General features: G+C 49.6%; 7 protein-coding genes across 7 annotated transcripts; 4 read left to right on the forward strand and 3 right to left on the reverse strand.

Moving 5' to 3' along the window:
* Positions 1–1,475: 1,475 nt before the first annotated feature.
* N7446_005902 (uncharacterized protein) lies at positions 1,476–3,706 on the forward strand (the record flags this gene model as incomplete). Its single annotated transcript, XM_058514650.1, has 4 exons — positions 1,476–2,518; positions 2,592–2,675; positions 2,743–2,814; positions 2,881–3,706. 4 exons carry the CDS (start codon positions 1,476–1,478, stop codon positions 3,704–3,706), a joined length of 2,025 nt encoding a protein of 674 aa, XP_058371828.1.
* Positions 3,707–4,971: 1,265 nt separating this feature from the next.
* N7446_005903 (SET domain-containing protein) lies at positions 4,972–6,090 on the forward strand (the record flags this gene model as incomplete). Its single annotated transcript, XM_058514651.1, has 2 exons — positions 4,972–5,802; positions 5,854–6,090. The coding sequence occupies 2 exons, from the start codon at positions 4,972–4,974 to the stop codon at positions 6,088–6,090; spliced, it is 1,068 nt and encodes a 355-aa protein (XP_058371829.1).
* Positions 6,091–6,222: 132 nt separating this feature from the next.
* mog1 (Ran GTPase-binding protein MOG1) lies at positions 6,223–7,143 on the reverse strand. Its single transcript, XM_058514652.1, has 2 exons — positions 7,022–7,143; positions 6,223–6,915 (listed from the first exon to the last, which is right to left on the reverse strand). Exons 1-2 carry the CDS (start codon positions 7,096–7,098, stop codon positions 6,357–6,359), a joined length of 636 nt encoding a protein of 211 aa, XP_058371830.1. The 5' UTR covers positions 7,099–7,143; the 3' UTR covers positions 6,223–6,356.
* Positions 7,144–7,476: 333 nt separating this feature from the next.
* N7446_005905 (NYN domain-containing protein) lies at positions 7,477–9,558 on the reverse strand. Its single transcript, XM_058514653.1, has 2 exons — positions 8,253–9,558; positions 7,477–8,203 (listed from the first exon to the last, which is right to left on the reverse strand). The coding sequence occupies exons 1-2, from the start codon at positions 9,327–9,329 to the stop codon at positions 7,583–7,585; spliced, it is 1,698 nt and encodes a 565-aa protein (XP_058371831.1). The 5' UTR covers positions 9,330–9,558; the 3' UTR covers positions 7,477–7,582.
* A 406-nt stretch (positions 9,559–9,964) lies between these two features.
* On the forward strand, positions 9,965–10,587 carry N7446_005906 (heat shock 9/12 family protein). The gene is made up of 3 exons (XM_058514654.1): positions 9,965–10,061; positions 10,120–10,312; positions 10,374–10,587. Exons 1-3 carry the CDS (start codon positions 10,028–10,030, stop codon positions 10,414–10,416), a joined length of 270 nt encoding a protein of 89 aa, XP_058371832.1. The 5' UTR covers positions 9,965–10,027; the 3' UTR covers positions 10,417–10,587.
* A 273-nt stretch (positions 10,588–10,860) lies between these two features.
* N7446_005907 (uncharacterized protein) lies at positions 10,861–11,736 on the reverse strand (the record flags this gene model as incomplete). The annotated part of the gene is made up of 1 exon (XM_058514655.1): positions 10,861–11,736. The coding sequence occupies one exon, from the start codon at positions 11,734–11,736 to the stop codon at positions 10,861–10,863; it is 876 nt and encodes a 291-aa protein (XP_058371833.1).
* A 158-nt stretch (positions 11,737–11,894) lies between these two features.
* Positions 11,895–14,200, forward strand: cog6 (Golgi transport complex subunit COG6; the record flags this gene model as incomplete). The annotated part of the gene is made up of 2 exons (XM_058514656.1): positions 11,895–12,173; positions 12,230–14,200. 2 exons carry the CDS (start codon positions 11,895–11,897, stop codon positions 14,198–14,200), a joined length of 2,250 nt encoding a protein of 749 aa, XP_058371834.1.
* Positions 14,201–14,578: the final 378 nt, after the last annotated feature.

The following is a 14,578-nucleotide window of genomic DNA, read 5'->3' on the forward strand; positions in this document are numbered from 1 at the left end:
CCAGGTACGGATACCTACATGTACATACTGTATAACTTATAAGTTATGTGCAAACTACGTGTAGCAAGGGGGCTCGGAGCATCTTCCGTGGCGATTGGGCCTGGGATCGCGGCGGGTCGGCTGTATGTGTATGCACTATTCTCACGTTTGAATAGAATTTTCGGCTTTAGGTGTTTAGAATTGAGGCTTAAGGGTCAGTATGAAGTCAGAGAGGAGATTTGATGGCCCTGTGAATTGTATACCATATTTCCGTTTAGTCTTTCTTTTGTCACCTCTTTTTTGTGTGCTGCTCCATAGAGAATCATCATCCTCTTGATCCTCTTCTCCCTCTCTCCTTAGTAGGAGTCTGCCGCCTCTTGGATCTCAGAGACGAGATCAAAAGAAACCAATATATGTCCCGGCATATAATCCCCTAACAATGCGCCTCTCTGGATAAAACCCTGTTGGACCTTTTCTATGGTGTGTAGCAACCCAGCTAGACCAGACTGGGTCACCCCTCCTTCAACGATTACTCACCTACAGAGGCCTCTCTCGCAAAAACCCGAGGAAAAGCCTTAGGGCGAAGTTGAGGAGGAGAAAAGTTAGACCATAAGGGAGAGAAAGACCTGGTAAGGCATCACAACTCTCAGACAGCTCTGACTCTTCTAACTTTTCTAGCTTGGATGCGAAGGAAACGGAGGAACGTCCAGCGCCACGGATCAGTCGCGTTGTCAAGGATCCATTTGTCCAGGCCCATTTGAGCTCGTCCCATACGACTGTAGCTGTCCCAGCCCGTTGTAGGAACTACTAGAGGAAAGGCTTCGCCCGGAAACAGATGCTCTTGATAAAGCTCCCGCTTAATCCACGGCTCGGGCCTACTGTTTTATTGCATTTCCTTTATCTACAGATAATGAAGTTTTCTCTTCTTTTCCTCTTAACCTTGTTGTTGCTTAGTTTCTGCTCACATTTTTTCTACCTGCCAAAGTAAGATCAATTAACTTAAGTTAACTACAGTATAACACGTTCTTAAGGCCTAGCTCTTGGATTTTAAGTTAGTGTTCAACTTATATCTGAAGTGAAGGCACATTAGTCGAATCGTTGTATTAGATAATTTGGACAGACTTAACACGTATCGTATTAAATATATGTTAGAAGTAAACATTAGCGCGTTTGTCCCCTAACAAAGTAGAATCAGTGTTCGAAAGCCCATACTTCCTGCTATAGCCAATAGAGGGGCAGTCTGGCCGGGCGGTGTCACAAGGTTACGTTGCCGTGCCAACATATCGGACTCCGTTGACAACTCATCAAAGAAACCCGAGTGATAAACTAAATGAATCGCTGACACCAGCTCGCGGACGACTGCAACAACGGTCAGCATAGAAGCTTCAATTGCAGATCCATCCAGTTTATCACCAGCGCCGTGAGGGTCTAATCGAGCCAACCGGCAACCATAAACCGATCGTGTACTACGCCGACGACGTCGCAGTATAGCCATCATGGCCAGGCTCAATACCGCCAACCCCTTGGTCAACAGGACAGCACCTGACAAGGCGTTGGCTAACACCTCGCCCAAAAAGTCGACACTGAGGCAAAGTCCATCACCAACTTCTGGCATGTTTGACGACATGTTGCTGGCCAGTGTATCGGGTGCCAGCACGAGGCGACCCGCAACGCAAAATAAGTCGCCGATGCGCACACAAAGCCAGACGCAAAGACGGACTGCTGCTGGGACCGGAACTTTTGATATACTCCCGGATAGCAATTCGTTTTGCGAGAGTGAAACGGAAAGCCGGGAATCACCTAGCACTAAGAAAAAACCGAGAGCATTGGGAATCTCCCGTGTCAATTCATTGCTCTTATCACGGCCAGCTAGGCTAGTTCGACCACGACAAAGAGCGTCTATCAAGTCGGAGATAGACGATGACAAGGAGAATGATGTGTCAGATGAATTTGCGGACGAATATCTAGCAGTGAATCGATCACCGCCCAGGCAATCGGCTCTCCAATCGCCAGTTAGGAGTAGCGCAGCCCATACATCTATGAGCCAGTCTGTGATTGATGCTCAATTTGAGGAAGACCAATCTGAAGGCGATAGCTTTGATTTACTAGACGATTTCATTGTTAGTGACGACAATGAGCCGAGTTATCATGAAATCTCAGAAGACGAGGGCTCAGAAACAGAGGCAGAGATGAGTCGGTCTCCATCCCCTGAGCCCTCACCTAGAAAAAGATTGATTAGAGGAAGAAGGCCGATTCCACAGAGAGAAATAAACATGGAGGAGGAGAGCTTATCGATAGAGGAAGCACCCTCGATCCCGAAGCAGAAGGAATCGAGCCCGAGAGAAATGGCAGGAACGACCCCGAGCCCCGGGTGCGACTCCCCCATCCTCCATGCTGTCGCCCCCGAGCCTCGTGCCGGATCAACATCTTCTTCCCAATTCGGCTTTGACAGCTCCACGCATCTCATCAACTCACTCCGAGAGCTTGAGCTGGATAGTGAAGATGAGGCTCCATCGCCGACAGCAAGAACTGAGTCAAGGTATGGTTTACAGCGCTCGCACGTCGACCTCGCCGGCGCCGGAAGGGGTTCTCCTGCTAACCTTCCACTCCAGGCCACAGTCCTCTGTCGATTTTTCCTCCCCCCGTGCTAACAGCAAGTCTCACGGCCCCTACAATCTCACAATTGAGCCATTTATGTAAGTTTCATCCGAAGGCGTTGTTTCATCTGGTTTTGTGTCGATTTTTCTAACGATTGGCCTTTAGCCCTACTCTGGAAGCCCTGTCACGACTTCCGAACAAAAACCCCTCTCACTTGCTCGAGATTGAGTCATTCAAGTACGTCCCATCTGAAGACATTTTTCATCTGATTTAGGGTCAAATTTGCTAACAATTGACGCTTAGCTCTTCTCCGGAAGCCTCGTCACAGCCTCCAAACCGAAACCCCCTCCATTTCCTCGTCAATCGCTCTGTCACCCCGATTGACAAATCACCTAACATCATGCCTAAGGTGAAATCCACACCGAGAAAGGCCGCCGACAAGCCGCCAAGCAAGACGGCCCTGAAGAAGGCCGAGGCAGCAGCAAGGCGCCAGGCAAAAGACGAGAAGAAGGCATTTGACCAAAACAAAGAGTTATTTGCCGAAATCTTCATCCGAATCCTGGATGAGACCGTCGTCAATGGGGAGATTGCCCGCATGACCCAAGCCACCGGGGGGATCCAGATCAAATGGAACAACCTCCTCCAGAGTACGGCCGGGCGGGCAAGGTTTGGCATATCTCCGCCTAAGAGCCCTGGTGCCGACTCAGAATACTCAGCCCTAATTGAGCTGAACCCCAAGGTCCTCGACAGTGAGGATCGGATCCTGTGCACAGCAACCCATGAGTACTGTCACCTAGTTGATGGCCTGATCTCAAGGCAGAATGGGCACGGGCCCAGCTTTCACCAATGGGCGGCTCGCTGCGTCGAAGCCATGGCTGGTCACCAGGACTACGGCGGCGGCCGCATTAAAGTGACCACTAGACACAGCTACGAGATCGACTACAAGTACTCGTGGGTGTGCCAGGCCTGTGGAAAGAAGTACGGGCGGTCCTCGAAGAGCATCAACCCGGAGGTGCAACGGTGTACCTGTCAGAATGGCGGGGGCCTGCTGGTGCAGGTGAAGCCCAAGCCAAGGGCGAAGAAGGCCGTGGGAATTGAGAACAAGGAGAATGAGAAACCGACCCTGTGAACTTTTTTTGGGTTTTGTTTTACTTTTTCTTTACTTTGATTTTATTTTTGTTGTGAATATGTACTGAGTATACCAACCTTGTGTGATTAGGTGCTTACTTTCAATAAACAAGCTTACCCTCACCATTAGTTCCCGAGTCTCTCCAGATGATGCTTAGAGTCCGTGCTCTGCAGATCGTGTTTACGAACTATATTATATATATTGCCCACGAGGGAACGGGGTATAAAGACAACGTCGAGCCTATGTCCTAGAAAGATTATATACTGAGATAGGTACTTACTTACATCGTGCTATATATACAGCTATTTGTCGAAGAAGAAGCTCTTAAGGTTGATGTGAGGTAGAGCGGTATACAAGTTGGATATATAGGGGAAAACTCTTCACTCGCCACTAATATCTGGTCATTGATCACCGCTTATTCTGATTCTGGACCTCCTCCTGGAGGCCGAGGGGCTCACGGAGAACAGATAGGGGGATTTTGACATTGGTGGTCATGTAGGGATCGGAACGATTCCAAATTGAAGTCTTTGTTGATACGGACTGGTTGAAAGTTTTCCCATCCTTTGTAGGATAATGATGGCACCGATACCGTGGCAAACTGCGATAAGTTATACAACAGGGGTCATAATTTGTATACAGTGCCACTGATGAAGTATGGGACAGTCTCTACACGAAAGGCTCGAAGCGAGTACAACGTTTCGTTCATTGATTTGGTCCTACTTTGGCCCTCTTTTTGGCCATTTCCCGGTGCCTCAGGCTTTATATGTTTAAAAATGGTGGGTTAACCATATAGGTTATGCACAACTTGGTGGCGTGGAAGGACTTATGGCCAAGGTCTGTATAGGTGGGGTTTATTGATCGAATCTACCTCCTGATAAATATCTCTTTGAGTCACGCGTATCACCTTAACTTGCCGTCGAGAGCCACATTTCCAATAGTTCTCAGTGAACATCAGATAAGTAATAGTTACAATAACCAACCTTTAAACGCAGCCAAGACAGCCCTGGCGTTTCTTCACTTCTTCCATGGGTCGATCGCAAGCGGATCGACCAATGAAATGCCAGTAATTTATGCTTGAATCCTACCAATCAAAGGCAGTCGTTCGGGATAACCTCATATGGCGACCCACCCTTTGTGTAGCCAAACGGAGGCCTTGATTGTGCGGTTCCCAAGGATTGGAAAATCCGGATAAAAAAAGATTTCACCCTCAAAACTGACATCGTAAGAAAAACAGATTCTAGAACACACACCAATTATATTCCACCATGTCCCAAGTTGTATACATCACAGAGTCCGAAGCCAGTACAAGTATAGACATCTCCCAAACGCAACCAGATTGGATCCACCCCCAATTAATCCAAAGCATCGACCCGACCAAAGGCCGCCAATTCCGCGCGTCAGGCCTCATCCCCAAAGGCGCCTGTCTCCTCGTGGACCGCCCCTACGCAGTCATACCAGTCGTGGACGAACCAGCAACGAACGACAACATCATCTGCAGCAATCCCTCCTGTAATCGCCGGGCTCCTCGCCACTCAGGCTCAGCCCGGAACCCATGTCCGAATGTCTGTATCGCGGATGTGATATGGTGCAGCGATGCCTGTCGAGACGCCGATAAAGATCGACATGCTTTTGAATGCACCTGGCTCAAGAGATATGCTGGACCGATTCGCGCTAAATGGGGTGAATACGATTTCGGCATGTTGTGGGTGATTGTTCGTCTGCTTGCTATGCGACAGAGTCAATTGCAGCATGTTGATAATGGTAGTTCTACTTCTCCCAGCCCGAAGAAGTGGAAATGTGGTTGGGAGGGTATTGACTCGTTGTGCGGATCTGCTGATACCTGGTCTCATGATAAAGTCCGCGCTTGGACGACTCTCGTGAAGAAGTATCTCCAAAATGGCCCTGTACTACCGCATGATATGACTTCGGACCGGGTCCTCCATCTCATCTGTCAGGAAGAGGCCAATTCTTTTGGCCTTTACCCTCGAGCAACGGGTGTCGTTCCTTTGCCATACCCTCCAATCGATAGAGGAGAGCAGTTCGCCGCTGCGGTTTATCCTATTGCGGCAATTGCTAATCATTCGTGTCTGCCAAATGTAAGTGGTTCCCTCTAAACTATGAGAGGAGTCGTACTAAACGAAATCAAGATCGCCCACAAACCTGATGAGCAGGGACGTATGGTCTTTACTTCGTCTCGTGATATCTTTCCCGGAGAGGAATGCTGCATCTCGTACTTCGATCTGACCCAATATACGACTTTGGCCTCCCGTCGGGAACATCTTCGGCAATCATTCAAGTTTGTTTGTCAGTGTGAACGATGTGTTTCTGAAGAGCCCGCAGATGAACCTACAGAATGGAGTGCCATGCCGATGATGGAATTGTGATTATTGCCAGGTGTGTTTGGTTTGGTTACAGGCGTTTGAGATTGCTTTATCCATAGAACATATTGCATAGCGTCATATCACAGCAATTGAACCTACTATTGATATAACACTTGAATACCCCAAAAGTAAGATGATTGATAGAGGTTGATCAATTTCATATCTAAATAGGTATCTATCTACTATTCCCAAAAATGCTAACGATATCTTCATTTCCAATCCATATCCCATCATGAACCCATCATCATCATCTCACACCGAATCCAAACCTAAACAAAAAGCCCCCAATCACAAATCTCCAACGTCTGAACCAAAGCTCCAACAATCCCCTCAGCAACCTTTACCTCCATGTTGAAACCCTCCTCATTCCCCTCCTTCTCAAACTCCTCACGAGGAACATTAAAAAAGACCAACAAATCGGTCTCCTGCGCCTCAAGCCTCACAAGCAAAGAATGACACTGCACCGTAGCAAACAGCGTAGGATCCTCCTTCTTAGGCGTAGTAAACGAAACAGCACTCCGATAAGCCTTAACAGAAGCCGGACCGGACGGCGCAGAAGATGAAATCCGGGGGATATCCACGCGCTGCGGAGGGGCGAGCATCTGCACGGTGTCGCCTTCGTCGCAGAGGTCGTGGAGGTGGTACAGGACTGCGGCTTGGTCGATTGAGTCTGGGCCTGAGACTGGGATTGGGGGTTGGTGAGTTAGAGTTGAGAGTGTGCTTCGTGTCTCTTCCTCTGAGACGCGCTGGTTGATTTCGATGATTAGGGTTGAGAGTGTTGTTGGTGAGAGGAAGAGCTCTTGGTGGTCTGGGACTTCGCGCAGGGTGCTGAGTTGGGGTTAGCTGGTTTTGTCTCTGTTTGGGATTTTGGGATTTGGGGTTTGATAATGTAGAGAATCATGGGAGATGCTGTGGTGGTGGAATTTATACTGACCTGGAATCGATCCAGCCTTGTGGCACGACGCCTTTAATGGCTCCGCCAAAGAACTCTTGTTCTGTAACTTGCGACATGTTCGGATTGAAAGTCTTGGTAGATGATTTGGTTCTTGGGCTCTTTTTTCAGAATTGATCTGTTGGTTCGAGTATTCGCAGATTCTCCGAGATAATGCCAAGAACTGACTGACTTTTTTTTCTGGCTCGTTTGCTTTCAATTTCGACAACACAGAGCCTGGGAATAGGATGAATAAATCTGGGATGTACAGAGACTCAATAGCAATATATAGATGCAGATGAGGCTCGCTAGTTTTAGGTAGACAAACTGTGAGGCAGCAGTGCGGGTGGTGGTGTTCCGCCCAATGACGTTCCGCTTGGCGGGGTCAAGACTACATTTAACTTACATGTAACAAACTAGTAGGTGCAGTATACGAGTGACTCAATATAATAAATGTAGAGACATATGATTCATGCTGTGATCGAGGTTATTAATCTAACAAGTGCGGACATAGCTAACGTTCACCCAGCCACCTTTATCTAGCACTGACTCAAAGCGTCCATATTACTCGAACAGCTCTTCGATGTACGTATCCAGCTCAACCATCTTGAAACGATCGCCCCATTTGGCGCGGAACTCCTTCTTGCGATAAGCATAGCTTGTAACTTGGGTGAAGCTAACAAGCTCAACAGACCAGCCGCGCTGAAGCGCGCGCTCAACCATGCGCATAAAACCGCCCGAAAACTCGGCAACGGCCGCATCTCCAGTCGCCAGAACAATCGTCTCCGGTTCATCCGTGTCTAAAAGACTCTCCAGGATCTTCAGATGCAGAATTTCGTCCACACCCTGCTCGACCCATCGCTCTCCAGAGGGGGCGACCGTTTCAGGACCGCCTGACGCCCCCTGGGAGCCAGAGCCAGGAATCTTCCGGGACTTGTTGTTGCGGCGGGGTGTGGTGTACTTAACTTTGTGCACACGATCTAAAATGTTTGCTTCGTAGCCTAGCGTTTCGGCTTCGTCGATGGAGGGCAATCTATCCGAGCCGACCAAGACTCTCTTGGCGGCGTGGCGGCCCCGTTCCATGATCAAGGCAAGGTTGGCAAATGACATGTGGACACGACGGATTCGTGTCGTGAGAGGAATATTGCGGGAGTATTTCACCGCATCGTGGAATCCTACCATGATCTGATAATGAGTTAGCTTATGACTTGAATGGAAAGAGTATTGAACACACGTTGGAAATATCAACAAAGATATGAATGGACTCAGAAACAACGCCTTTGCGGGGAGACTTTTTGATAGACTGTCCCAACGAGGATACGATGCTGGCATATTCAGGGAAGTCTTTGAGAAGTTTGGTCATCAAGGATACTCTTCGCTCAGTCGACGATTTGTATATGGTGGACTGAACACGGTTTCCAGGACCGAGAGCTGTGATGGCGCTTGCATTTAAAGCAAAGTCTTGATCCTCAAATGAGGACGGTGGTGTATCGTAACGGCTGGCTTGGGCGTCTGGCGTTCCGATTTGGGCGGGGACAAAAGCCAGGGCCCCAAATTTCTTAGAGGTGGGACGATCAAAAATAAAGCTAGAGTCGGACTCCGCTCCAGCACTAGCCTCGGAAGAGTAGGCTGCATTGCTGATATTTGTTTGTGTCTCCTTGCGAGTAATCTGATGTTGCGTTCTCGCTTTGGGAGTATCAAGATTACCGGCGCCAGCGATGGTTCTTGGAGGGGTTCGTGGAATATCAAATCCCACCTTGTCATCAGTGCCAGTAGACTCGTGTCCCGATTTCCGCTGTAAGATAGTGACTGGTTGAGGTCGTGGTGAACGTTTTGAAGAACGGCCACTGGTATCTTGGAAGGTCTTGGACTTCGATTTGTCAACCGAAGAGGTTTTGGACGGAAGAGGGGCAGATGATTCGATAGAGTTGCGGTGTGATGCTTGATTGATAGGTCGCTTGAGAATGCTGAAAGCCGGCGAGGCTTCGAGTGACCGTTGGGTATCCTCGGGCTTGGAGTTTGTGGTAAATGTAGCCGGAGTGACGCTGGGGGTTGGGAGGCCGCCCAAGAGGTCCCAAAGGGAACCGAAGTCACCTAGCTTGGTGTAACTGCGCTTAGAAGCAAGGCCAGGGGCCTGGACACTAGCACCATTGTTGACATTTTTCTTGGGCTGATCTTGAGGAAGGTCAACCGGGGATTCCGGTGGGCAACTTGATCTCGCCGAGGTGCCCTTGTATGTGGGGGACCGCAGGAGATCAAGTGCCTGGGTGAAGTCCCAGCTCGACGACTCGGTTGAATCAGATGCAACCATTGACGGCTAGCAAGAATGAAACGAATGATAGGAACGGAGATGTGAATAGAGATGAACGACAAAGGAAGAAACGGAGATTCACTGTGGGTTTCCAAAATAGTGATTGAGCTCTAAGTCATGTGTCAGGTGAGAACGCGCGGAGGCAAACAGTCTCCTTCCACATTGTGAGTCCAAGTGAGCGTTAGCATAGAGCAATCTAGAGGTCCAACACGATGAGTCGATGCCCAAGACAGTGACGGTGGCGGTGTACGCATTTTGCTACTATAGACCGCCTTCTACTCCCAGAGACATGTGAGGCAGAATACACGTGATGATAACTCGATAAGCTGACACGTGCTGCTATCGCCACAGCTTCATCCCCAACGTCATTGTATGAGCACGCCACAGGACCCCTGTAAGAAACGTCATCTACAGCTGATGCTAGGAAGGAAGATGATCGGAGTGACAAGTTATTCATACAAGTGATTTGTCTAGGGTCCCAGTCCAGCTGGACCATTCCAAGGTTTCCAAGTTAGTACATGCAGTAGTCACTTTGTATAGTTGATATGACAAACGACGTCATGTTCCTTTTCTGTTGTACTGAAAGTAAAGAGCCTATATAAACACTCTTGATCCCTTAAGACTTTCTTCCTTCTTCATCTCTTATCCTCCAAACGCATACTACTTTTCAAACCAACTACCAACTTTCAAACTTCATCATGTCTGACGCCGGACGCAAGGACTTCTCCACCAGTACGTGACACTTCCAGCCTGAGTTCAAAATATCAATGCTGATCCCACTCTCCTACAGAGGCCAAGGAGGAGATCACTCCCGACTCCACCAAGTCCACCCAGGACAAGGTCAAGGAGACTGTGACCGACACCAGCGATCGTGTTGCCCGTGGCTTCCAAACCGATGAGAGCAAGGGTGCTGGCCAGGAGACCTTTGACAAGACCCAGCGCTCCCATGACAACAACGCTCACGGTGGTGCCTCCGGCTCCATGTAAGCTACCACACTGCCACTGATACACTGATACACAAGATCAACTGCTAACCATACCTAGTGTCGACAAGGCTAAGCATCTCGTTGGCCTCGGCAACAAGTAAGAGGATCTCCCTCTGAACTGAATGATCACTATCAGTCATTCCACATCCCTCGGGATTGCCCGCTATCACGATGAATCACGATGAATCACGGGCCCATGATACCATTTGCTTTTCGATACTCATAACATGATACTCCCAAGGCCCATTATCAATTAATCACCTTGATTTCAACTTGTTTCATTACGTAGAACCATACTGGGCGTAGAGTATTGCAGAAAAGAACAATCATTGCTATAGCCATGATTGGAGACGTCTAAACTATCCCGGCTTCCATCCCTACCCTCTTTCTTTGGGAAAGTGAAGCTTGGAAACGGAATCCCTCCCAATAGCAATACAAGATTTGAAGAGAAGCCCTTTTTGATTCTCCCTACAGTGTGAGTCTGTTTACCTTCTTCATGTATAGATTTTGGTGTAGACCTCGTATTGATTGACGTACGGAGCTTGTTACCCATCAACTAACTTGCCAAACATCGAATCTCGCTGCCGCGTAAGCTGCCCAAGCTCTCGTTCTAGCTCTTTATATTTTGCTCGTGCCCCTGAGACATCCTTGGGGAGATCATGGTACGCCCTAACCCGGGCCTGTAGTGACTTGACCGTCTCCCGCAGCCGGATGACACTCTCCTCTTCGGCCATAAGCTCATCAATAGTTGGTCCTTGGGGCTGGACTCTTTCCAGTGACGCGATACGATCCTGGTACTCCCCAACCTTAACCCCCAGCGTCTTCGTCCCGCGTATCCACTCCGACGTCAAGCGTTGTGTATCTGAAGGTATCTCATATGCAGTGTCGGTTTTCAGCTCTTCGAGCTCTGTCTGTAGCCGTGCGAGCTCCTGCTGAAGATATCGAAGCAAAGTGTCAACCTTTGTCATTTGTTCCTGGGCCTCGAACTCCTCCACGGTAAGTTCCACAATTGACTGTCCCAGATCCCCCATGTTCGGATCCAGAGTATTGCCAAGAGCTGCAGCAGAGTCCGCTAGATCTTCTAGATCGCGTCTCCCCTTGTCATCAAGACACATTTCGACCTCATCCAGGAGCTGGTTCTTCTGTTTCTCGTGTGGGTCTTTGCGTTCGAACTCTTCCCGTACTTTGTAGGCATGAACCGCTTCTTCGCGCGCTCGTTGTTGGAGAGCAGCTTCTTCATCGGCGGAATCATTGGCCGCAGCCAGCGTCAGGAGTACGCGGAGAGTATCTTCATTGCGCTCGAATTGAGGTACTGGTTTGGGTGCGTATTGTCGGTTGAGCCAAGAGTTGACGTAGGCCCAATCTTTGGCTTGAATGGCAGCCTGGCGAGCCTTTGCCGGCGAGACCAATGGACTATCCATGGAGTCAATTAGAGCAATGTAATTGAATCAAACAAGTCGTGGAGTGGGAAAAATGAAGGTGTGTGTTGATGTTGATAAGAGCTACGAAGGCGGTCGACCAAGTGTGAGCTTGTCCTCTACTTCCCCCACTGACCTCCGCTGCATTGCTTGCACCAACAATGACCAGCTATTTTCAACCAGGTGTCAGCAATGGCGCAAATTCACCGGCCTCGCCGCTGTCTCCGCCGGCACAGCGCTCGACTGCTCTCACCAATCGCTTGACGACAGTCCTCTCCGCGTCATATGCGGACTCGGACATTCGGGACTCCCTGGAGACGTTGAACATAAGAGGGGTCCACAACTCCGCCGAGACGCGACGACAGCTTCGACTGGATGTACAGAAGGAAGTTGTCGACTGCAATGCGGAGATTGTCAGGGACTTTGGAAAGGTGGCCGAGGTATGTCTCCTGTTGCGATCTGTATCGCAGGACTAATTGCTCAATTACAATTACAGCAACTACAACGGATCGGAACCGTGATCACAACCTTGAACCAAACATGCGACGATATGCGCAAACGAATCAACCTGGCGAAGCAGGATACCACGCCCGTGCTCGAGGAGGCCAATGTCCTCATGGCCCAGAGGAAAGAGACCGAAACTAAGCAGCAGCTATTGGACGCCTTTTCCAAGCACTTCATAATTCCGGAGGAGGACTTGATGATCTTGATGTCAAGCGAGGAGCCTGTCGACGAGCGGTTCTTCGATGTGCTGGCTCGTGTCAAACAAGTGCACCACGACTGCGAAGTCCTGCTCGGCGGTGAGAACCAGCGATTGGGCTTGGAATTGATGGAATTGAGCACTCGAAACCTCAATTCCGCATACCAGAAGCTCTACCGGTGGGTCCAGAAAGAGTTTAGATCCTTGAATTTGGAGGATCCCCGGATCAGCAGCTCGATTCGCCGCGCTCTGCGAGTGTTGGCAGAACGCCCGAGCCTGTTCCACAGCTGTCTGGATTTTTTTGCCGAAGCGCGCGACTATATTCTATCTGATGCTTTCCACTACGCTCTGACGGATGCTGTTTCTGGGGCGAACGGGTCTGCTGCTGGTGATCGCAGTGTCAAGCCAATTGAGTTCTCGGCGCATGATCCACTGCGGTACATAGGTGATATGCTCGCATGGGTACACTCAACGACTGTATCAGAGCGAGAGGCCCTTGAGTCGCTGTTCGTCGATGATGGGGATGAGCTCGCTCGGGGTATCCAGGCTGGACTGAGTAGCGAACCCTGGTCACGGATTGATGAGGACCAAGAAGAGACCTTTGACGGCCGAAAGGCGCTCAGTGATCTGGTCAACCGTGACCTTACTGGAGTGTCTCGATCACTGCGGCAGAGAGTTGAGCTCGTCATCCAGAGCCACGATGACCCTGTCACTTGCTTCAAGGTCGTGAACCTACTCTCGTTCTACCGTACCACCTTCACCAAGCTAGTGGGCTCACAGTCTCACCTGGTGGATCTGATCCAGAACCTGGAGAAGTTCACTCTTGGACACTTTGAGACTTTGATGCGCGACCAGATTAGCGCCTTGGCTGGTGACCCCGTTGCCTTGACTCCACCTGAAGATCTGTCGCCTCCGCAGTTCTTACTAGATGCATTGGAAGACTTGAGCTTGCTCATGAAGACACACGAGGGCTCGGTGGGACCCGAAGATCTATCCCCAGACTCAAACAACGAGAACCATTTCACCTCCGTGCTCCGGGCCGCATTCGATCCCTTCTTGACCCTTGCCCGGTCCTCATCCGACGAACTCAAAACTACGACTGCGCAAACCATATACCGCACCAACATCCTCCTTGTAGCCCGCGAAACACTGTCGCCCTATCCCTTTGCCAGCGCCACGCATGTCCCCCCTCTATCCGCAGCGCTATCAACACTACGCAACGACTTACTCGACACCCAACATGACTTCCTCCTCGAAACATCAGGCCTCCAAGCCCTCCTCGAAGCTTTAGAGCCATTTTCACAAACCAAGGACTCAGAGACAACAGAAGAGGCCGAGAAGCCAGACAAACAGAAGCCCCACCTAGCCGACCTAGCCACCCTCCCAGCCTTCCAACCCGAATCCCTGATAACATCAAGCCAACAACTGGACGACTTCCTCCCATCTGCACTGATGGACGCAACCGACAACCTCAAGCGTGTCCAGAGCGTCTCCCTCGTGCAGAGCGTAACTGAAGATGCAATTGAAGCCTTCTGCCGTGACTTTGAGTTCGTCGAGGGTATGATCATTGCCGCGGATGAAGCAAGAGGAACTGTCCATGTGAATCTGGGGACTGGTGGTAGTGTCATCAGTGGCCGCAGTGGTAGATCGGGCAATAAGACTGAAGCTAGTCTGAAGGATGATGAGGATGAAGAAGGTGAGGATCAGTGGAGTTTGAGGTCGTTGTTCCCGCGGACGACGGGAGAAATCAGGGTGTTGTTGAGTTAGTACTATAGCCAATAGCCTAAGACATAGTACATATGAGATTCTACATTGCATCGTACCCATTGAACAATTATGCATATACATAGCTTGGAGGTCAAGAGATAGAGGACATGATGTTGAAGCTAAGCGGCTTGACGTTGGACGTTCCGTGATAAACATGATAAACACTGTCTTATCAAGATGACCACTGATTCACTGTGGTCGGTTACTACCACAACCGATTGTCCAGGCGCAGGAAAAGAGGTTGGAAGCTTCGAAGTCATTACACTCATACTTGCCTTCACCACCTTCCGACCAATCCCCAGACAAAGATCAACCTTGCACATAAATCCTAGTAGCCCATTATCAACACCAACCAAATACGCTTTACCATTCACATTG

This window comes from Penicillium canescens (genome assembly GCF_028828765.1).
Source record: "Penicillium canescens strain IBT 15451 chromosome Unknown utg000004l_segment0_segment0, whole genome shotgun sequence".
Lineage (NCBI taxonomy): Eukaryota > Fungi > Ascomycota > Eurotiomycetes > Eurotiales > Aspergillaceae > Penicillium > Penicillium canescens.

Coding starts and splice junctions, on each gene's coding strand:
- mog1 (XM_058514652.1), bottom strand. CDS start 7,098: ATGTCGCAAGTTACAGAACAAGAGTTCTTTGGCGGAGCCATTAAAGGC. Junction 6,916..7,021: donor CAAGGCTGGATCGATTCCAG/GTCAGTATAAAT, acceptor ACCCCAACTCAG/CACCCTGCGCGAAGTCCCAG.
- N7446_005905 (XM_058514653.1), bottom strand. CDS start 9,329: ATGGTTGCATCTGATTCAACCGAGTCGTCGAGCTGGGACTTCACCCAG. Junction 8,204..8,252: donor TCTTTGTTGATATTTCCAAC/GTGTGTTCAATA, acceptor ACTCATTATCAG/ATCATGGTAGGATTCCACGA.
- N7446_005906 (XM_058514654.1), top strand. CDS start 10,028: ATGTCTGACGCCGGACGCAAGGACTTCTCCACCA. Junction 10,062..10,119: donor ACGCAAGGACTTCTCCACCA/GTACGTGACACT, acceptor ACTCTCCTACAG/AGGCCAAGGAGGAGATCACT. Junction 10,313..10,373: donor GGTGGTGCCTCCGGCTCCAT/GTAAGCTACCAC, acceptor AACCATACCTAG/TGTCGACAAGGCTAAGCATC.